This window comes from Sebastes umbrosus, chromosome 7 (genome assembly GCF_015220745.1).
Source record: "Sebastes umbrosus isolate fSebUmb1 chromosome 7, fSebUmb1.pri, whole genome shotgun sequence".
Lineage (NCBI taxonomy): Eukaryota > Metazoa > Chordata > Actinopteri > Perciformes > Sebastidae > Sebastes > Sebastes umbrosus.
This window is the reverse complement of record NC_051275.1, coordinates 21,728,293-21,752,697: the sequence shown is the minus strand read 5'-3', so window position 1 is coordinate 21,752,697 and position 24,405 is coordinate 21,728,293. Positions and strand designations below refer to the sequence as shown.

The 24,405-nt window shown below is 39.6% G+C and overlaps 1 protein-coding gene across 1 annotated transcript; it reads right to left on the bottom strand.

Moving 5' to 3' along the window:
* Nucleotides 1-12,705: 12,705 nt before the first annotated feature.
* Nucleotides 12,706-24,116, bottom strand: LOC119492097. The gene is made up of 8 exons (XM_037776470.1): nt 24,054-24,116; nt 20,645-20,670; nt 19,490-19,557; nt 16,962-17,264; nt 16,007-16,297; nt 14,286-14,408; nt 14,164-14,185; nt 12,706-13,937 (listed from the first exon to the last, which is right to left on the bottom strand). Exons 1-8 carry the CDS (start codon nt 24,060-24,062, stop codon nt 13,889-13,891), a joined length of 891 nt encoding a protein of 296 aa, XP_037632398.1. The 5' UTR covers nt 24,063-24,116; the 3' UTR covers nt 12,706-13,888.
* Nucleotides 24,117-24,405: the final 289 nt, after the last annotated feature.

Genomic DNA, 24,405 nt, shown 5'->3' with positions numbered 1-24,405 from the left:
TAGAAGCTATACTGTATGTGGATCATGCTTTAAAAAATGTCTCACCCTTGTTTATTTCTTTTTTCTCCCTCCATCGCCCCTCGCAAGTTTTCAAATCAATGAGGCCCTTTGATGTATATTTGATGTATCTCAATATCCAAACGTCAAGACATCTCTATTGCTATTCCTTCTGACAATACAGGATCAATAACTGACAACAAATTGATGGCCTCAAGGAGAGGAATGTGAGTGAGCGTGGGGAGCAGGAGAAAGAGAAATTCCCAAACAAAAGAGACTCATAACATACAGTAAAGGGGTGCTACAGTATGACAGCTACAATCTAAACTTAATGTGTGTGTATATAATGCTTTTGTAATCGCTTACCATTATTAACGCTCATCCAGCAGTTTGTCAGTAAGAAAGAAACAATAGTTTTGTAGCCAACCCGGGCCAATAGAGATTTTAGCCTCATAATCACTCAACATTTGATTTGGTGGAAAGGTATGCAGTTCATATTTTTCATTTCCCCAGCCTTCCCTCACACATGAAAAGAATGAAAACAAAGGGAGAACGTTGGGGAAAGGAGGGAAAATACAGTAAAATAATACAGATAAAGCTAGTAAAGGAGTGTGGGAAAAAAATAAAGTATAACTCATCCAATTGACAGCTGATTAGCAAATAATCAGTTTGTTTCAGAAGGGGTGGGATGTCTGTGAATTTGATTAAATAGAAATTTAAGCAGGTTTACAAAGTGACTTTTTTTGTTATCAAATTTACGTAAATATTCTTTGAACCTGTAGTTCAAGTTTAGTGTTGGAGACCCCTGTGTTCGAAACATTTACTGCAGTACAAACTACGCTATAAAGAGCAGAACTGACAAAACTGTCTTGTTGGAGATGCCATGACCTCCAGACACCGTCACTGACCTTAGAAATTTTAAGTTTTGTTTAAAAATAATTATGTCTACTGTGTGTCCAGGATGTGAGCAGGGCTTTTGTATTGCAAAGTATATGCAAAGTATTGAAGCCCAATATCATTCTGAATCTGAGTGAAAATGCACTCCCAATTCTGGCTTCCTGTTACTGTTAATATATATATATATATATATATATTTGCTCTCCACTCGTGAAACCAGCTTGCATATTTATATATTCACAATATGAATCCATAAATTGAAAAGCCAACGGCTAATTTTCTTCATCTCACTGTCCCAGGATGCATATCTAACTACAGTTTACTTCAGTCTAACAACTACAACTATGTGTGGTATATTGTATCCAAATTCATTCACTGGGTTCTAAAGAAGTCCTGTTGAATATTTAGTTTTTTTGAGAGTTCTTTGTGTTCACAGATGTGGATGGAAAATGTCTCACAGGAGCAACAACGAAATCTGATTTAGAGTAGACACAAATCGTCAATATTCCCCACTCTCTCGTTATAAATTCTCTGTATCACTATCTTCCTCCCCATCCTCAGGGCTTCTGATTTCCCCTGGTCTGTTTGCATACAACATGCTTTTGATTTACACCCGGTCCCTTGTGTGTGAGTGTGTGTCTGTGTGCAGTGTTTGTTTTTCCCTCCAGCCTCAGAGTGAAAGTCTGCATGTTTGGGTGCATTTGTCTCAGTGAATGTACTGTCTTTCTCAGCTATTTTCTGGGTTGTGAAACAGGAAGGTGAGGCTGAGCCGTGTCCCATGGTGACGTACTTTAGCAATGTCTATTCTGCTTCCAGAGATTTGTCTCACTGGAACTGTTGGGAGAGTCGGCCAAGCATGCGCTGCATCCCCCCACATGCTCTGTTCTGCTCTGAGAAAGATGAGATGCTGCAATACCTTTATAATGGATTGATGGCGCCTGCGGGCCTCTAAAGTGTTTTGAAATGCAACCAAACATGGTCTCTGTGCAAAGTTTCAAACAGAGATACTCCTTTTTTCTGGGCATTTATTCAAACAAGCATAGAGTTTTCTGTGTAACGACTCCAAAGTCCTCATCAAGTAAAGGTTGGCCCTGACAAGGACCATGTTTGGATTTAAACCGTGTGCAGAACAACACACAGAGCGAGCATCAATCTAATCTTCTCTTTCCCATCGCCCTGGATCTCATATCTGGAGTAACACCTGGTGACTTGTGGCTGCACACGATTTACTGCTGTTGCTTTGTACAGATTAGGAACCAGCCCAACAGCATCACTGTGAGCAGGGACTCCCACTACTAAAAAGATTTCCATGATTGCACTTCAAGCACATTTATAGTCTTTTCAACAATCTCCGCTTGTGGACGCCAGTGACAACACGGTCTTCTGAGAGGTCATTTGTCTTTTTGTTTGAACCTTACATTTTTATATATATTTCCCAAGACGTGAGTTTGAATATTTCCATGACCGCTGCGATGATGGCAGCTGACTCGAAGGCTAGTTGCGTTCAGGAAACGAGAGGAAAAGAGAACCTGAATATAACAGGATGGGCATTGTAAAGAAGATGCCCTCATCCACATATTGTCTCCCTTTCTCACTCTCTAATCACATTATATCAACAAGACTAAAAGTATAGCCGTACCAGCAGCTAGTGAGACTGTTTGTTGCTACAGGAAAGATTCTGTTGTTAACTAAATGAAACGTTTTTTTCCCTGTGTATAGCAGCTGTAGCTCAGTGGGTAGAGTGGTCGACCTTAAACCAGAAGGTTGGCGGTTTGGTCCCCGGCTTCTACTGTCTGTGTGCCGAAGTGTCCTTGAGTGAGACACTGAACCCCAAGTTGCTCCCCCGGGAGCTCCAAAGCAGCCCACTGCTCCTAAAATGCTTAGGACGGGTTAAATGCAGAGGTCAAATTCCATGTATGTACCTGTGTGTATATGACGAATACAATAAACTTATTTTAGGACATCTTAAGTCCGTATTTTTTAGTCTGAAATTGTCACACTTTAAAAAATAAATATGACCTCACGTCGTGTTAATCACGTTTACACACCGACTCCAAAACTTTCGTCCGTCATAACATTTTCGGAACAGGTTACATTTTTCTGTGTTTTTTTGGCATCCGTCAAAAGCCAAAAGAGGGTTTTTTTGACCACTCAGAGCCACTGTCCATGCAAACATCATCATCCAGAAAGTCTCCCAGCAAAAATCACTTTACAATAAAGACATAAACGAATATGTAGATGGGGAATTTAAAGACAGATTGTGGCAGTTGATTGCAGAACAGCTTTGAATCGGGGATGATGACAAAACAAAGATTAGACATTAGTGATTGTGCTTTAGGCAGCTAAATGATAGCTTTTTACTAATGTCATTCATTAATTAGCCGCGTTTGGGATCAGTGCCATCCACTGCACCCACGTAATAAATTCAGTTTTGTCTTGTACTGTGAATTTTCGCAACAAATAGAATAATAAATGCATCAGACTCAGTGTGAAAAGTTTCTTATCAGATGATGGATTAAAAAAACGCATACGAAAAATACGGACTTGGTGTGCAAAGGCCTTTAGGCTCAGGTTTATGTTAAAATTCTTGACTGTCTGAAATGTACATTGTGGGCTTCAGCTGGTACCGTGCTGACTTTAGCATGTTCACATACCAACAGTTTGCATGTTTACATGCATGTTATCAAGTATTTGGATATTGGAAGGAGCTGGAGGGAGTTACATTTGATGGAAACAGGCATGGAAGCAGTCGTGGTAGCAAGCAAAGATATAGGCCTAGTGCAGAATGGTTGTGTATGTAGGAAGGATAGGCACCAGATCAGTTTATAGACCAGTTTATATTAAGTTGTGATCTTATATGGCTAGAGTGTATGAAACGTGACTATAAAACAATGTCTGTGCCTGTCTGAATGACTGTTTGGCTCCAGTACATGAGTTAATTATACTCGGATGCTTTCTACATTTGAAGGCCAACCAGTGGTGCCTATAAAGGCTAATATAACTGTGGAGTAAAACAATCTCTAGCTTCTACTTTTAAAGCATAAATTGGCTCACCATTTCGTGCTATTGTGTGAGGACGTGCTATTTCCAGCAAGATTCATTGGGAAAAGTAAGCAAAAAGAAACAAAATTTAATAAACCATCATTTTAACAGATCATTTTCAAGCTCGAACTAAATGATGTCATCGGTCATGCCAATGTTTCCACTCACTTCAATTCTGTTGGGAGTGCAGCTGCTTTTCTGAAGGAAAAGACGAATCATTTTTGCCTGCTGGGTGGTTTTCTTTTACTATGATTGGTGCCCTGCAGGGTGAGTCATTTCCCATCTACATGTGTGCTGCTTTATGGGCAAATTAAATACTTTAATGCCTTCGTCAAACTCTACGCTGAATGAATCGTTGCCTTACAAGGTTTGCTGAAGTCATAATTCAATAAACCAAACACAGAGCTGGGCATCTCTTTCTACAACATCTACTCCTGCTCCTTGTAAAACCGGTTCTCCGCGCAAACTTGTAAAAATACCACACCCCATTAAAAACCCATGGTCAGTGTGATGGAAACTGATCAACAGATTCATGTTATGTATGTTCTTGTACCCTTGCAACTACAATAGTTGTAACTACAAATGTAATGAACCCAAACTTGTAAAAAATCAGATTACATGCTCTTGATGTTGCATGCCATGGCTCATAAATGCTATGCAAAGCTCCAAGATAATGATGTGTAAAGAACGCAACGAATGTGAACAAATGAAGAATTATGGGTATTATTCTGATTATTCTGAACTCAGTGTGCATCTGGGGGATCCGTGACGTTAAACATACATTCGTGAGAATGAGTGTGTGCTGTAATTTAGTAATACAGGAGGACCTCCAAACCGAATATCATCCAGTATCTTTTATTCACTGTAGAAATTGAGAATATGTCTCTTCATCCTGCTGCAAAATATGTATGAGCATCCTGACTGGGACACTGCTCCTAAAACCAGAATGATACCCTACTATAGGCTACAAAAGTACTTTCACTATTAACACTATTAGTAACACACATTAACCCTATAAATATAATGTTCCAGTTGGAAAATTATTGGAGTATTATAGGCCTACTATAGAAGACTATAGCCCAAGTATAATAATAGCAATACAATCACTGATTATGACTGACACAGTATAACATACTTAAAGAAATAATGAATAAATAGGAATAAGTAGCAAGAGATTGCTGATATCGGCCGATAAACACGCCAACATGTGAATAAGAGTACTGGCACTTATTTTTTTCTAATTCAAGCACTGATTAAAAACTCACTTTTCAGTGGTTGTGGCACAAACATCTGGGTATCTGGAGTGCCTACCAACAAGCCATTCAGATTTGGCTCCCCGTCCTACGTCACATGCAGGCTCATTAGAATATACCGCCCACAGCTATTCAGACAGACAGTATGAGAAAAATAATGTGTTTTTTTAACATTAAAACATGTAAACATGTTCTAGTAGAAACCCCAAATACAAGAATGAACCTGAAAATGAGCATGATATGTCCCCTTTAAGACTGTGTGTGCCTTCAAATTTGCATGTACGTAAACAGTGTGCAGTAATGTTTGAAGCTGGCCAGCTCTCATAATCTGATCTGAGACTCTATAGCTCAAATTTATTGTTCTGACAACTTAAGAATTTAAACAACGATCACACTCATGAGTTCACACACACGCTGTCCCCACACATTTTTGGATGCATGTGCTTGAACACATTCACACAGGAAATGTAAGCAGTATCAAACGACGGTATGAGTGCAAATGCATTAGTGCAGTCACGCAAACAGGCTTGTGCACTGCAAACAAGTGCAGATTCCCTGTCAGGCTGTTGGGCTAGCACTCTCCCTTAGAAACACACACACACACACATAAAGAGGGAGAGTTTGTGCCCGTTCCGTCCTCTCTGGTCTATTTCTGAGGCGACAAGAAAATGATCAAAGCTATGTGACCAGACTCCAGGAATGACCTTCTGACTGTCTCAGGTGTCTCTTATTACTCACGCAAATACACACTTGCATGTATACACACCTTAATTTCTCTCCTCCACATGCAAGCTCATACACAGGTCTTTGCTCGGTGGGAAAACACACTCCAAAAATGTCTGCACTGTACATAAACTGCCTTCATTTGTCTCTGTATTTCAGGCACATTAGCGTCTGTACACCCTGTCCCTCCTCAAATCCCTCACCATGTCTGGGGTGTAGAGATAAATTTAAGTGGAGGTTGCCGTAGGGACCTGTTGGTGTCAAGTATCCCCAGCTTGCACAGCATGTCAGCCATTTTTCTTCACGTCGTTTCTCAGTTTCAGTTGTCATCTACAGCTCTTCGGTCCGAGCACACCCAGAACACAAAACTTTTTCCCATCTCTATACCCTCGTTCTTCTTGCAGCAGCTAATATGCAGAAGATATACTCTTGTATGCGGAAAATTATTGGATAAATGTCACACAGCTGTTGCAACAACCATTGCCAGAGGTGATAGATTTCATGCATCCACCAACACACACACAGACACACACATGCACACACAGCAAACAGCTTGATCATCTTTCAGTGCCCATAACTTATATTCTTAGTATTTGCTGGCTAAGCTGCACATCTGCTAACAAAGTAAACAAATCGTCTTTAATTTAGGATTTTCATCTGAGTAGATTTGACAACATTAGACTTATATCGATGATATACCGGAGGAAGAAAACACCCCAAATTAGCCAGGTTTTAGTTATGACCCACACTGTATTGATTAATCTCTTTCATTTTCAACTAAACCATACTGCAAGCCTATTCAATTGGTGGCCCGTGGGCCTAATCCGGCCCTTTGATCATTTATAAATACAAATAAAGAATTACAAAGTAATAATAATTTCTTCCAATAAGAGCGTTTATTCCCAATCATCAACATTACCACTCACGCTATTGACACTCTTACGGTCTACTAAAAGCAATATTTTATTTATATTTTGTTTAATTTAAATAATCTGCTAACATTCTAAGTTCATGGGTGTTTGTATTGTTTTCTTATTAGAAGATCATCGTTTTATTAGTAGGCTATTAAGCCCATTCATTAGTCACGTCTTCTTAAGCACAAAAATACTTCAGTTGTTATAAAAATTCAACCCCAGCTGCTTAATTAGAGGGAATTTAGGACAGTCAAATTGACTAAAAAAAGATGTTAAATTGAATTGTTTATTTAAAATATGTATTGTTTTCACATTTAAATCTGTCCCTTTTAAAAAAGTAATTGAATAAGCCTGCCATACTCCTGTCTCTATAGTCTACAATGTCTTCCTTATTCATGTGCATGAAGAGAAAAGCAAACAAGCCAAGACTCTACAATTTATGGCTGTGCAGTTGCTTGCAGAGTAACAGAAAATGTCACAGTAACCAAATAAGGTCACAGTTGGGGAATCTTCACAGTAGTAGACTGTGAAATATGTAATCTTCGGTTATCACACAGCAGAAAAGTGCTGTGGAACAGCAAGTAGCGAGAAATGTTGTAGTAAGAAACAAACAGCATGTTATAGTGAGATGTCACTTAGAGTCTTTCACAACACACCCTGGAAATACTTTTGAGGGTCTTTGATGTTCGGCCTCCGCAGAAACATGAGGCTGCCAACCGTCTGCAGCCAACTGGGCATCATACCCACCAATCCCTCATGCTGGTCTCATTGGCTCCCCTCATGCGATCCTCCCACGGGACAGTCGGCTTCAGCACGATCACCTGTCTGAGTGAGTAAATCAGGCCCCAGAACAATGTCTACTGTACAGTTTCATGTAGATAGACACACACACATACACTATAAAAGACACAGTATAAAAACTATACAGTGTTATCTGAGTGTGTGTGTGAGGGTGTGTGCAAAAGTAAAGGTCACATCTTAAGCAGGTCTATATATATTCAAAGGAGAAGTGATTCTAGTCAGTGTCTGCTCACATTTCGCTCATCAACACACACACACACACACACATATGCACACACAACTTTTGGTGTTGGGTCACAGCCTAGTTGAAAAGGCCTTGGCCAAGAACTCCTTTGGTGTATCACCATTACAGAGAGGTGTTAATAGTTCTATTGGGCCCCGGGCCAGCAAACATCTCTCTCTCCCAACTTGTTTTAAGCTCTTTCAAGTCTCTGCTGATGGTTTTTGGCTCAACCAGAAGCGGGACCACACATATACACCAGCAATGTTCTCATCTTCTGACCAAGATAAATATTACCATTGATGCACACTCTCAAAGTCCACACCGGTTTCCAACAGTTTCATAAACCTGCCATTACAACTGTAAAGTACAGAAAGCCATTTTTCTGCCAGGAATATGCAAATTCCTCCCATGAGCAATGTAACAAACAGCAGCTGTGGGTAGAATTGGAGCAAATGTGATTTATTAAAGTTATTTTTATAAAATGGTCACTATATCCTGACAATAGTGTATGAGACAGGTAATCTGAAAATATCATGTGCCTCTGTGTCCTCCGGTGTCCTCCGGTGCTCCTAATGGCATCTGCAAGATTTCACAGACGGGAGGAAAACAACCAGTCAGAGCTGATCTGGAGTCTGCCGTCCAGCTGCCATCTATGAGCAACTGTCAATCAATTGCGAAGTCCGATCAAACGATCAAACTAGGCAGCGCTGATCAAATATGAATCAATATTCTGTTACTGTGATGCTTATTTCTTATTTCTGTTTTCATAATCATCTTGTAGTGTACTGTTTAGCTGTAAAATGAGAAAGTTTGTGACCTGGCAGCCATGTTGAGATCAGTTGGGGAAATACCAAACAACGCCCACCAGCCAGAGCACAGCCAATAGGTACGCTCTCTCTGAAATGACCTGTGATTGGTCAAAGTCTCCCATCACGGGCTAGATTTCTTAAAACCTGAAAACAGAGCCTTGAGGAGGTGCAGAAGTCTAGTTTTCTCTCAGATCACTTGAATTACAATATGCTGAAAGGTTATCATGGAATTTTTGCCCAATGATGCCAAAACTATTCTGCCTACTGCAGCTTTAACAAGTTAAGTATAACAAATAGCTACTTATGTATTGTTGCATTGGTCACCCCTTCTCCATCTCTTTCTTTATCTGCTCTTCTTCTCTCCGGTGTGTTAGTGTTTCTTTTCCCTATCTCAGGCCGAGGGTCATGGGTCAGAAAGCACAGAGGTGATAAATGCTTCCAGGTCACCTCTCCTGTCTCTGGAGGTCAGGAAGAGGCTTTCTGCAGTGACAGCAACAACATGATCACTCAGCTGAAGCGCCAGAGCTGAACTTCCTGACCTGCTCGCTCCTTTGCTGTCTCTGCTCCATCTGCCTCATTCTTCCAATCTACAAAAGGTAATCTACTAAAGTTTACACAAAAGGGGCACGCACCACCAAAATTCAGAGCACAAGACAGGAACCTATGCACACACGCATATGCACTTCTCTAATTCAGAGGCAGTGAAATGCCTGGAGTTATTCTGAGAACGTTAACAGTCTAATCTCCCTCACGCTGATCAGCTCCGCTCTCCCGCTGTGAATCGATGCCTTGTGCTCCGGCTCCCCGCACTAAAACTAATCTAGTTGACTTTCATAACTAGTATAATCTGATTATGAATCCCTTGGTATGGACGCCACACAGCAGAGTGTGGCAGAGGTCACACGCCGCTTGCTGAGAAATGCCACAGGACTGAAAAGGTTCTCCATTGTAAGCAGGACATTTCATACTGTGCTGCGTCACTGGAAAACAGAGCAGTGTGCGTAAATGTTCTTGCACGCCTAATACCATTTGGCAACAAAATATGAGCCCGAGTTAGTCAGTCAGTCTCAAATATCAGTATTTCGATCCTTTCAAAATATTTATTTGTAATCTCACAATATATTTTATTCATTAATAAAGTTAGTTTTCAATTTATTGGTAACACTTTACAATACTGTACACAAAAATGTGAGTTGTTATCAGGGAAAAATGAGGAACAAACAGCTAGTGAACCATTAATTAACTCCTAATCAAATTGTACAGAGTAGCTAATTAATCATTAATAAATAATTATCTAATAATTCCTAATGGAGGACTATATATATATGTATATATATATTAATGAATCGTTAAGCAATGATTAGTTCATGAATACCATGAACAAGTGGTCAAAGTGGTCAGTATGATCAATTCACACATATGCATGAACTAATCATTACTTAATGATTCATTAACATAGGATCTCCCAGTCTGTTCTCTAGTAACTCATCATTATTTACTCTATAGTCCTCCATTAGGAATTATCGGAGAAGTACTTGTCAACGATTCATCAATTATCAAGTCGTTCCTGACTCGTTCCTCATTTCTCTATTAACTGATCATTGGCTAATCATTAGCTATAAAGTTTGATCGAAAGTTTGATAAAGTTGGAGTTACTCTATAACTAATGGTTCACTAGCAGTTAGTTCCTCATTTGTTCCCCATCACTACTCACATTTCTGTGTACAGTATTGTAAAGTGTTGCCAGTTTATCAACGTTATTCATCAAGGAATACAAATTAAATCCGAGGCACTCCTTATCGTAAAAGGTATTAAAGGCTTTTGTTTCAATCTAATGTGCTTTGTAGGTTTTGAACTTGTTCATTGAACCCACCAATGGAAAAGGAGCTTTTTAAATTGTTTTCATATGCAGTTCATTGGTTTTAGTCTTTCTTTGATACAGTTTCCCCATTCCAAAGAATATACGTTTGCCAATATACACCAAAATATACAGTTCTCTGCTCTGATTTTTGTATACTCAGCGGTAAGTTTTAGCGTTAAGATTTCCTAATAGTAGCTCTATCTCATGTTGAACTTAAGCGCCTCATATCCTTTTCCAGTACCTCAAATTGACTAATGTTTATGTTTAAAGCGAGTCTGACATGTGGTGTGTTTCTCCTACAGCCACCACAGAGGAAAGTCCTCCCTTGGTTTGTTTGGGTTAGACAGCAGAGGAATGAGGGAGGGAGGGAGGACAGGGAAATGGGGAGGAGGTGAGGGGTTGATGACAGAGGAATGGGGGGTGTGCGAGTGAGTTTGGACAATGCTCTCTGAATTTTAAAGAGGGGATAGAAAAGAGGCGAGGGAGAATGGGGAGTGGAGGTTCAGAGGAGAGAGAGAGCGTGGGTAAGAAAAGAGGAGAGAAAGGTGGCAGAAGGAGAGGAAGGGAGCTCAGAGGGGAGGATAATTAGAGGGAGGAGAGGTGCGGAAGGGAAATGATGGAAGAAGGAACAGAAGGAAAGTGAGGAGAAGGGGAAGGAGTGCGCAATGAGGGAATAAAAGAATGAAGGAGGGAAAGAAAAAGATGGAGAGGATGGATATAGGGGAAAAGAGGAGGAGGAGGAGGGCAGGGACCTTGGGGGTTACATTCCTGAAGTGCAACCAGCCTGGTGCTGCTCTGCTGCCCAATGTAAACACTGGGCAGAGAGGTGGACTGACAGCCTGTCACAGTGACTCATGAGACAGAGAGAAAGCAAGCGAGGGAGAGAAATGGAGGTGTGAAAGAAGAAAAAGTGCAAAGAATTAGAAAGAGAATGGGAGAAAGTGGTGGCGGAAATAGTTTGAGACAGAGATGTATATATACTGAAAGATGCGTATATCTATAATGTTAAAGGGACTGTTTGTAACTTTTTAAGCGTATAAATGTACTGGGTCGGGACACATGCGCAGTCGCATATGCACGCTCGTGTGTGGCCGGAGCCTCTGCTCCTCTGCCTGCTTGCCTTCACTCAGACAGGGCGCGCGTTCTCGCTGTCTCGCTCCACCTCTAGACGTGAACACGCGCTCACTACACACTGCAGCAGAGTTAGTAGCTCTGAGAATATCTAGTGAATGTACAGTGGATGTTGGTGCAGAAATAACTGCTGCAGCTCCTCCAGACCAACAGAGGTTTCCCGTGTCTTGTGAAGTGACGGGGCACCGCAGCGAGAAACGTTATCATGTCCGACCGGGTGCCGGTGTCTCCCTACTCACTCCGGCTGCGGTCGGGAGGCGATAACGTTACTCGCTGTGGAGCCCCGCTGCTTCAGAGCTCCGGCAACGACGCTGAAGCAGGAAAAGCCAACACTAGGATCAGCATTGATTCATGGAGAGACCTTCGTCTGGTCAGCTAACATTACTGCCAAGCAGGTGAAATATCGAATGATATTGTGGTTTTAGCTGACGTGTGTCGCCTCACTGTTTTGAGCGATGCTCGTTCATGTCTAGTTAGAGCGAGCAAGTGCGAGCCCGACGCTGACTTTCGTTGACTTAACGGCCACAGGTGTCGCTGTTAACAGGCATTTCTGAAAGTTACAAACAGTCCCTTTAATAGACAGGACATCCTCTTGTCTCCTTTCTCATAAACTCATTTGAGCAAATGACCTTACATCTCTTCTCCTCCCTCCTTTGATGTCACATCATTGTCTACAATCCTCTCCTCTTTCCGGCTCTTATTTCTCTTCTTTTTTCCTTCGATAAAGCATCCTTCTCCTGGCAGGTGACCACACATTGAGGTCAGAGACACATCATGTATGCCAGTTAAAAACGATTGTGCTCTTATTATACATCATGTGCTGTAAGCATAAACATTGTTTCATCCCCAAGCTGGTCGAAATGAAGTTTCTATTACAGGCAATCATAAATAAATGTGATCAGGCTCAGGCAATCAGCCATGACAGCAGGAGGTTCTTGACTCTGTGGTGCTAGTACGACATCTAGTGACAATAAAACTGCATTGCAACTGAAGATAAATTAGTTTTCAATTCGTTTGAGTAATTAAAAAATGAGTAATTCTTCACACAGCACAATAAAAATTAATTACACATGTTTAATTGATTTCAGAACCAAAGAATGAAAATGAGACAAAGTTACAACAGCGATCTGACAGGAGTATTTCTTACAGATTTAGGAAATGAAAGCAGCCCTTTGAGATCATTTGGTAATTCTGAGGAAGGAGGAATAATATCCAGAATTACCCAAACTAGTGTAAACAGGGTAAACAATATACAGCATAAATTAAAATAAATATGTAGCAAAACAGCAGTATTTCACATGAGAACAGTCACCTGAGAAAAAAATTTCTGAGTTGCAAAGAACACTAAAAAAATAATCTAGAGTAACGGCAATTGAATTAACAAAGAAAAAACCCATCACCTTTGTATATTCAATATTGCACCTTACAGGGGAATGTGAGAGTACTGGAATCTATTGCAGAAAACGTTATACTGCAGAGAACAAATTCATGTGCAAACAGTATTCTGACTTCCATCTTCTCTGCAATTGTACATATTTTTCACAGCTTCTGATACTGATACTACTCTGAAAGCTAATTAGAGAGTAAAAAAAGATTAAAACCCTGGAAAAAATTAGGGATCTACAGTAGCTTTTTGATCACTTTCAAACAAAAATAAGTAGGTACCAATGTGATATGACTACTGTTCTATTATGGGCATTAAATAACAAATATGTATAATTTTAAAGTGCAACAACAACAATATACTGTATTTAAAAATGATGAAACACAGTCCGAAAGTGAAACGTGCATCGAGTATAACAGATCTCACTTCTGCCTGTAGAGGTCAACGTAACAGTAAAATATATAATATATTTCACCAAACTGTAAAAACATTTTTTTTTTTCACTGCTCACAGTTTTGGGAAGTGTAACACCTCACCACAAACCATTGGAACAGTCCTCTTTTTTTTTTTTTTTTTTTAGAAGTCAGCTATTCTCAGTTGAATGACGCACTGTACCTCCCCTGTAAAAGAATACTGAGAAGGAATACTTCCTTAAACACTTAAAAGGTCACAACATGTCAGTGAAATGTTGACAGCATGCGGTCCCCAGTGAGTCACAGACTATTGTGGACCGTTCCTGTCTCATATGCAGCCAGTCTCTCACAAATGTAACGTACTCTTGACTGACACAGTTTTAGTTACAGATTCTACGGTCCAAGGAAAAATTGGACCTTCCTCTTCATCAGTTCAGCACTCAAGATGCATCTATCCCTTCTTTGTTTTCATTGAGGGGTTCTACCTCCCTGGAGAAAATGAAAAATAATATGGAAAGAAAGGGGGGGTATAAGGTCAGTCGTTATACAATTTCGATATGATGTACAAGTTACAATGAATTACAGCTTTTCTTTATTTCAGTTGTGTCTCATGAAACTCTTTATCAACTTATATTTCACATTACTTATGAATGTAATCAAAGTATAAATGTGGCAATTGTAAACATCCACTTACAACTCAAATCCATTTACTCACCTCAGAGGTATATCTTCTGATCCTGGAAACCAACACAGAAACCGTTGTGAGAATTTTTACAAGCACATATGCAAATGTGTGTAGAACAGCTACATTGTGACAAGCCAATTATCTGTCCTTACTTGTCTGTCCTTCCTTGTGTTTCCACCACAGCAGCAGCACTGCCAACACACTGACAACCACCACTGCACAGATGGCTAGTATCACATAAGGATTGGTATAGTCAGATGGATCCTTGGGTTTACCTTCAGACGAGAACAATGTTTATCAGTCTCAAAAACATATGAACTGCAACAGTTGAGATTAAAACATAAGCAACATGTTGTATATTTCTTTTTGTCAACAAATCCCATTAAGTGTCCTGAAACCCATTTCTTTCTACTTAAGATATAAATCTTCATCAATTAACTAATTAAACCAAACGTATCAGAAAATGATACACCAGTGTGATAAGAACTACCTCAAATGACTTTGGGAAAAATGTATTTGATGTGCACTTTGACTTTTTAGTTTGGCTCATGTCCCATCCACTAACATGGATGGGGCAGGATTTATGACCTATGTTGCATCCAGCCACCAGGGGGCGATTGAGATGTTCTAGCTTCACTTTTGGGAAGCTGTCATGTTGTCCATCTTTACATACGGTCTATGTTACGGCAGCAGGACGAGTATGTGGGATTGACTTAATGTAAACTACAGTGTCTATGTCCATGCTAGCAATAGTTTGGCTCTTTGAATAGTTTTTGGACAATAATGAAGCACTATAGCCCAGAAGAATATACCTACATCAGGCTTTGTCTACACAGAAAATACTTGTTAGTAGGATCAGTTCATTGTTGGTTTTATTCTTTTCATAGGATTTTCTGATAAAAGAAAAGAAAATCACCAGACATATCCTTTAAAGGAACAGTGTGTAATAATTAGGGGGATCTATTGGCAGAAATGGAATATAATATTAATAAGTATGTTTTTTTAGTGTATAATCACCTGAAAATAAGAGTCATTGTGTTTTTGTTATCTTAGAAAGAGCCCTTCATATCTCTCATATTTCCACCTCATGGAATCCGTCATATTGCACTGCCATGTTTCTACAGTAGCCCAGAACAGATTAACTAAACACTGATTTGGGCCGGAGTCGATAATGTTACTCGCTCCCATTGCTGCCACTCTCTCTCTCTCGAACACTGGCTCTGCTCCAAATGACCTACACTACTCTTACAACAACTCTCTCTAGAGAGGGACAGTTGTGTTTTCACATTGGACGCCATAGTTCTTCTACATACTTGACACATGGGAGAAGCTTCAGTTGGTTGCAATCTGCAACCTGACTGATATATTCTGCCAGATCTTACACACTGTTCCTTTAAATAATCAGTTCACCCAAATGCCAAAAAATAACAACCCAGAAAACATATTCTTTCTCTTAATTGTACAGTATAGCCATGCAGATAGTGCTGTTTTTTTTAATTTAGAATGGTTTTGAGATATCTGTCTCTGAAATTCCTGCTTCGATCCAAATACAATTAGGTGAATTTAACTTTTTTTGAGAGTCTAGCATTACAAAATTGACTGTATTTAAATTAATTCAATTGCCACAGTGGAAACAGGTCATAGTGAAGCAGAAAATATGTCAAAACATGGTTTTTTTTGGAACTTGGGTGAACTGACCTTTTAAATATTTTTGTTGGGTTAATTATGACATAAGACGGTGGTTTGTTACTCACTACTCGAGTATTTTTTTTTCAGGAAAATACTTGTGTACTCTTACTCATGTAGTTATTTTGATGACTACTTTTAATTCTACTTGAGTAACCTGAGTAAAGTTTTTGGCTGCTTTCCCCACCTCTCTCACAGACCCTGATGGTGTCTGAGGTGATGTTGCCCAGAAAGCAGCTGAGGGACATCGGCCCTCCGTTGGAGCAGTTGATGTATGTTGTGCTGGAGCTGCTGACCAGCATGGTGTTTGGGTTGCTCATCTCGCTGCTGTTCACGACCTTCCACATCTGACTCCCCGATACATTCCACATCACCTCGGTGCCTGGGTAGCCGCCATGTGACGCGCATGTCACCTGGCAACTAAAATGACGGTTTTCATCGCTGCATTGCACTGTGAGTGCAGGTTTGCTGTAGGTCGCTGTAGGAGAGAGACAGAAAAAAAGATCAGACTCACAGACAAATCACCTTTACTGAGAGAGTGGTGGATTTAAGTGTTTTTAGAATTATACTGAAGGGATTTTACATCTATTCACAGTGGTGGCCATGTGACAGACAACCTGTTGTTTCCCTGCTTTTGTTAAAGGACATGCTGGGATGGACTCCAGACTAAATGGGCTTGGAGTCACAAATTGGTCTGTGAATGAAATTGCCTTTACCTCAAACAGCACATCCCTGCTTTAACAAGTATAATTGAGAGTAAAATCGAGGTTTTAACACCTGCACGGAAAATAATTTTCTGTAGACTCAGCTGGCTAGGGCATATGCACAGACTTCTGTGTTCATATCAGTTCCAATCCAGGGCATTGACTTTGTCCTTTGTCATTCCAATTGTTAAAATCTCTGCGGTACTAAAGCTCAAACATCTGCGATTTGATAGGTGGAAACCCATTTTTAAGATTTTGTCTAAACAATTTCACAGGCACTACTTTCACGTGTAAAGATTCTTCACCTACGATGTTAGAAATGAGCTGAGTGCGTAATTCAGAATACTGAATATATAGTATCATAGCGTTGTAAAGTGTTGGCAAACAACCCAAAACTCAAACAATCAAAAACATTTTTAAATGTTAACACACTCATACCTGTGACAGCGAGATGAATAGTAGTTTCAACAACTTGAGTGGCACTGTCACTGTACCGGATGACGCACCGATAGTCCCCACTATGTGACATGTCCAAATTGTACATGTGTATAGTTGTCTTGTCGTCATCCACTCTGGTGTTCTCCCATGGCGGCCGTGATATATTTTTTACATGGTACCCGTTGACAAAAATGTCGCCCCTCTGAAGATACAAAAATATGTGTGTCCTTTGTTTTGCAACGGGGCAGCGAAAGGTCACTTTTCCACCGACCTCCCCTCTGAGCTGAATCGGAGCAGCACTTTCTGGAAAAGAAAAGAAAGCGAGAGTAAAGGGTCAGAGCATGCTGGGAAACCGTTCATGAAACAGAATAAAATTTACTTAAAGAAATGTATTATCTTTAATTGCAGGCTAATTGTGTTGGTAGCATTTTTGTAAAGTACATTATGTAAATAATGAACCACGAATGTAAGTGTGGACTGAAAGACTAATGATATGCGTAGTGTAATATGAGAAATGAAAATAAAATTAAAGCTTCAGTAGGCAGAATTTTTTTGGCGTCATTTGGCAAAAATTCCATAATAACCTTTCAGCACATTGTAATTCAAGTGCTCTGAGAGAAAACTTCTGCACCTCCTCGTGGCTCTGTTTTCAGGCTTTAAAAAATCTAGCCCGTAACAGGAGACTTTGGCAAATCACAGGTAATTTCAGAGAGAGAGCGTTCCTATTGGCTGTTCTTTCAACGGAGGCAGCTGTCACTTGGCTATCAATCACTCGCAAACTCCGATCAAACGGTCAAACTAGGCAGCGCTGATCAAATATGAATTAATATTCTGTTACTGTAATATTTCTTGCCTCAAATGTTTTCAGAAACATCTTGCAGTGTACTGTTTTGCTGTAAAATGAGAAAGTTTGCTTCGGCTAGTGGGCGGTGCTGATCGAAACATATCTGCCAGGATCTAAGGCTGCAAGCTGGCTCATATGGGGTCAACATTTGTGCTATATAGCTTGGGGCCAGACCCAGACGTACTTTAAAAGTGATCAGTAAAATCTTAAAATCAATTCTAAATCGAACCGGGAACCAATGGAGAGACGCCAAGATTGGGGTGATGTGATGTTGTCTGTTAGAGCCAGTGAGAAGTGAGAAGGCTGCTTCTTTCTGAACTAGTTGGAGGCGAGAGAGTGACTTCTGGTTGATGCCAGAAAGGAGGGACTTACAGTAACCAAGTCTTGAGAAGATGAAGGTGTGAATGACTGATTGATAATTAACACAATGGTTTGCCATCTTTATGATTTGACTTGAAATAAACCTAAGCAATATACGTTGATTAAGCAGTTCTTACTTTAGGCTGTGGGTGGTTTCAAAGGTTAGGGGTTTTTGTTTAGGCTTTTTGATAGCTCCTGTCTGTGATGTATGGTAGACTAATCTCAGTTCCTCTTCAGCCTATTTGCCCTTTATGGTTTGTGTTAAAAGACACAACTAGTAGTGTCCCTGTCATGTTTTTCAAAATCTAAAGGTCACAATATCAAAAGTGACGTTACAGTGAGCTAAAGGTTTCACTTTTCATTGTCACCTTGTGTGTTTTTAGCCACGCTGTTCATTTTTAAGGTCTGTTTTGTTTGTCCGCCAACAAAACATGTCTGTGTCTATAGCTTGCTAGATATTCAACTTTCTTCAGCAGGTAGTCATGAACTTTGTCTGTCTGATATTTGGGGCAGGTGTCTGGGCAGATAGCTTATAGTTGTTCTGCTGAAAACAGTTATAGGATCGATGAGGGCTGTGGGACTGTGATAGTAAATTAGATGAGAAGATTCTCGGAAAACGAATAATGTAACATAGTTTCCAAAATGGTAAACTATTCCTTTAAAATCCAGACAATGAGCTAAAGCAAAGACTGTGTATAAGAAGTGGACATAGTCACCGTGACGTCACCAATTGGTTTTTGGACTGCCGTTTTGAAGTCTCGAGTTTGTGCATTTTGTCCGTCACCGTCTTGGTTTTTTGCAACCAGAAATGACACGAGATGGTGGAGCTACCACCGAACAACCGAAAACAAACGAATGCTGAATAAGAATTTTTTAGGCAACGGAAATGTTATAATTAACTTTGTGTGAAAGGGCTAAGACGTTGTAAGACGAAAAAACGGACAACTCCCAGACCGGACAACGCCGTAGTAGCGATCTGTCAATCATAATGTAGCCACGCCCTAAAGCATACCCTGCTTTATGGTCTATTTTACTCTTAATGGGACCATAATTTACTAAATGAACATCGCGCTTTATTGAAGAAGACTTGAAACCAGCGATTGAGACCATAAACTCATGTTTACAATGTTTACTGAGGTAATAAATCAAGTGAGAAGTAGGCTCATTTTCTCATAGACTTCTATACAATCAGACTTCTTTTTGCAACCAGAGGACAGTGCTGGGATATGACTAATGTGTATAATCTACTTATATAAACAACTAGTTTCACTGTAAAACAAATGACAATGTGTTGTTGATGCACTGATACTACAGAACTGCTCACCTGTGACAGAAGAGGACCACGTCATAGTCAAAACCAGAGCCGACAGCCAGAAGGACAGCCTTGGGTTTCTATGACAACAAGAGGAAACAAAACAAATTGTTTACATGGGTTAACTCAGGGGCATTACAGTGACACATGATTTTACAGAAACAATGCTTAATACCTAAATTCCCCTGGCCCTGTTCCCAGATATCCTGTAATTGAGTGACTCAGTTCAGTCAGTGTGAGCCACACATGCTCATATTGACTGAACTTACCCTCCTCTGTCACCAACTGTCAATCTCTCTAAAGCTGAAATGTCTGTGCCACCTCGACTTTATAAAAACACACTCAAAGGTGTGATTAAGCCCCACACCAAGCTCAGCCGTATGAATATGTGTGTATATTACTTTATGGGTCCATAAGGTGCTTCATTTCAATAGTTCTTCCTCGAGTTGACTCCAATTTAGAGTAAAACCGAGTGTTACTGATAGAAATACTTATTACAGGAAATACATGTAACCCTCAGTTCTCAGTGTCCTTGCCCTTTTAGATAATTTGGGTCCATGTTTTTGTCATACATTTTTAGCGCTGCAGCTTCAGCTGATAACCTTTGACACAGGCAGCAATAGCTCCATTGTATTATCGTTAGGTTTACAACTTTACATTGGACTCATGTTGTCAACTACTGGATTGATTCAGTGGTAGTACAATTTAAGACTTGATCGCAGGGTCAACTAGTAATAGAGTCTAATATTTCACAGCAGAAGTAATTATTTGTAACACTATGACTCATGTATGTCAGTTCTCAGACTATTAAGTGTTCAAAGGATATTTTTAGTTGTTTCCTTTAGTGGGAGGCTTACAGTAAGACTGCCGCCAGCAGTTGGAAGGAAGGAGGTGTTTGAATCAATCAGTTTCTGGACTGCGACTCACACATGGAACACATTAATAACAATGACTGGCTGTTCTGTGAAAATCATCTTAGGCGCCCCACCCAAATATAAAGGTCACATCATGTTGTTTACTGATAACATCATGCTCTAACATTATTAACTGGGTCGTATGCAGGGAATTTGAAAATAGACTCGAAGTGAGTCACAGCGTTGTAACGTCCACTGCTGACAAATTTTAAAAAATCATAATGAGCTAATAGAAAATGGCAGGGTTACTTACGGGAAATGTGGGTCGCAACGTGAAGCCTGTTGAAAAGACAAACAAGTTAATCACTGTGATAGGATTGATTATCTTTTGATTTCATTTGGTATCTTTCAAATCAGTGCATGGTAGCATTCATCAGACAGGAATCCATTTGTCTTTGTGTGTCAGCGGGTCATTGGCTCAGATTGCTCGTGAATCTAAATCTTAATCATGACTGTAATGATTGTTAAAGCACAAAAGTGATGCTGTTGTTGCTGTCTTTGGGTGGCTGCCATAGAAAACACGCCCTACCAGCTGTTCTAATCTAAGTGTACATACTTTGAAAATAGTTTTGTCTGGTGGAATCTGCGTTTATACAGTAAACACAGTCTCTTGAATCTACACAAACAACACACGATCTTATCTGAGTATCAGCAGTAACGGAGAGCCTGTTCCCGTCGATTTGCAGAAGGCTGTGTCTTGTACCTGCTGGGAATATCTGCCTTCACACTTCATTGAGTGCCTTCAGGTATTCTATTAATTTGTATGTGGTATTATAGAAACCAAGTGCTGAAAGTATTAGTTAATACTGTAAATAGTTTCAGGTAGTGCATATGTTTGTGTTTTAGTGAGTAAAAACTTGATTTTCTTCAAGACATGAATGTTTTTATAAGCTAGTAGCCAGCTAGACTTAAAATCTCAGGAAATTCCCAGGCAGGAAACACCATCGGAATTGTTTCAGTTGTACGCTGTAGTGTAACAAGATAATAAGGAAAGGGACAATGAAAGCTGTCAGCTAATTATGATGTTTCCCATGCCTTGTCTTCTTAAACACCTGGTCTCACCTGGACTCATACATACAGTATTTAAATAATATAAAAGTTTCTTGTATTGAAACGTTGTACTTAGAACACAAATTCACAGAATATCCAGTATTTTGTGACAAAAAAATAACCTTCAGAAATGAGGACTCTCAGGGGAACCACCTTGCTTCATAATGAGCAGCATTGTTTTCCCTCAACAGAAACCTCATCTGAGGGAATTCCCAAGGGCCTTAAGTAACAGTAACTGATGTTAAGTTTCAGGTGTCATGAGGCGAAAATAAACAACATGCATCATGTATTCTTCAGTATTAATTGACCATGATATAAGAAAAGAAATTTTGATGACTTTTTCCATGACTGTGTCTGTTTGATACTCCAGCACCTATAATATAGTAATTATCCAATCTAATATAATAACTTACATGTACATTTTCTTTGTTGAGACTGTATCAGAGAGATGTTGAGTCAACACTATGGCATTTTTGAGGCTACAGTTTGGGGAAATAATGAATTCAAGTATATTGTGACAGTGTATAAGGGCTTAGAACATTATGATGGAAATATATGATGGCCATTCCCATGTTCTATTTTGTCTCATATGTGGTTGCAGCAATTTTTGGGTTCAAACCATTTGTTACATAGATTTGGTGCTAAATTTAACAATTTTTTACCACTCACAAATTGATAAAAATGATCAAAAATTCCTCAAGAATACCACATTAAGACACCAAGACCTTGAGGAACACCATAGAAAACGCCATGCTGTGATTTGGTATCAAAACCTTTTGATATTTGGAGATTCCTGCAAGATTTTGCACTTTTGGGCGATTAGATGGAAACTGCTCAGAAACCCCCTTATTGTCAATCTACCGAGAAAAGCCATAAATCCTCTGAATGCCCCAGTTCTCTAGATTGTGGCTGGAGAGTTTCATGAGGCTGTGATTATCCTAGAGGTCACCACAGGTCATTTTATACAGCGAGGTCAAATTTAAAAAAGAAAAATGGTCTCACTATGTGAAATGGCTGCTATGGGGACTAATATCATCACACATGAATACAGTTGGGCTCATTGGATCCACAAAAGTCTCAGCTTTACAGTGATACCCAATATATGCAATTCCAAGACTGTTTAAGGACCCCAGTATGCAGAAATATTCAAATACACCATTTTTGGAATAGGCAAAAATAACACATTTACACTGCGTTCAAAAACTGCAGGTTTTGTAAACAAAACTGCATGTGATTATCATAAAGTGGGCATGTTTGTAAAGGGGAGACTCGTGGGTACCCAAAGAACCCATTTTCATTTACATATCTTGAGGTCAGAGGTCAAGGGACCACTTTGATAATGGCCAAGCCAGTTTTTCCTCGCCTAAATTTAGCTTAACTTTGGAGCGTTATTTAGCCTCCTTCCCAGCAAGCTAGTGTGATGTGGCTGGTACCGATGGATTCCTTAGGTTTTCTAGTTTATATATGTCTATGGTTTATTTGATATCTGCACCTTCACTCTAGCTGTAAGACTGTAAGTTAACCAACAAGTAATATTTACAGTAAGAACCAACTGTTTACTAAATGACGCTTTGGGGATTCCCACATGACGTAACACCCTGCTGCACTGTTTCAAAGCAAAAAACGCATATCTGCCTTTTGCCAATCAGTAAACCACGTGCAAGCTCCACACCCTCAGATGATCTCATCTCACATCTCGTGTTTTTTTTTAATGTGGGAGCTGTGTGATATACTAGCTGTACAACTGTGATACTGTGGGTGAAACTGATTAAATTGAGGTGAGCCTTGTGGCGATTGCTAAACAGCTTCAAGAAAGACAAAACAGAGGCTGACTCTTTCTTTCCTTTTTCATTTTAGATCATATCATAGTCAAATATAGCCTACCGGATAACTGCTTCATAATCAATTCCCATTCATAGAATGTTTCCTCAACTATGTCATGTATTTACAGTTAACACACTCGATATCTTTCACTCTCTCTAGTGTTATACACACAAAGCTGAGTCAATATAAGGGTTTTATTTGATTAGCAGCACATATTTGCACATATCATTCCTACTGTATCTTGCAGAGGCCAAAAAGATTTGATGAAGATGAAGATATGAGTGCAGGTGTTAAAAAAAACGTACTAGATTTTTGTGCTTATACTGTACTTCTGCTGCATGCTACGATCTAGCAACTAACAACTTTTTCCCTTGTTCCTATAGCTGTTATTTGTATTCTGTAAGTACATCGAAAGATACACAAAACTGGTGTCAAATTCCTTGTATGTTTGTTCTTGGCAAATAAAACGGATTCTGATACCAAAACAATTATAGGAAACTGAAAAACAAGTTCTTCCTGTAAAGGCTTTGATTTGGATTAGCTATTCGCTCACACACATGCGTGTACATGCCCTCTCACACACCTCCAAGCACACACACAGTATTCTGCCTCTTGCTCAAAGGCATTTCAAGTTTTTCTTTCATACAGGAAACTCTGTAAATGCACAAGAGACAGTCTTTCGTCCTGACATCAACGTGACAGAAAGTAAAACCCTTTTTCACAACAATAAAGTTAATTGTTTTCAAAAGAGACAAGAAAAAGGATTAGAGGACAGAACAAGCTCTTACTGTATCCATCGTGCTGCTTCGCCGTCTCTGTCAGTTTGAGAGTGAGTGGAAGGGTAGTTCCTCTAAGGGTGGAGCTGTTGCATGTGTCATGTGTGTATGAGAGAATGAGTTAGTAGGAGGAGGCATGCAAAGAGGCATGGCCTTTTTTACAATGTGACTCTTCTTTATGATTTCTTTTTATCTAAGGCACACACAGTCAACAATCTTTATGAACTACCTGAACCTTTGACACAGTCCTGTTTTCCCTTACGAAAAAGTAGTATACTTTATTTGTATACATAAGTGAAGTTCAAGTATGTATTTCCCAAGTATACTTTATGTAGTAAGTATACTTATATCAATGTAATAATAG

Coding starts and splice junctions, on each gene's coding strand:
- LOC119492097 (XM_037776470.1), bottom strand. Junction 14,409..16,006: donor CATCAGGGTCTGTGAGAGAG/GTGGGGAAAGCA, acceptor TCTCGTCTGAAG/GTAAACCCAAGGATCCATCT. Junction 14,186..14,285: donor ACACAAGGAAGGACAGACAA/GTAAGGACAGAT, acceptor GTTGGTTTCCAG/GATCAGAAGATATACCTCTG.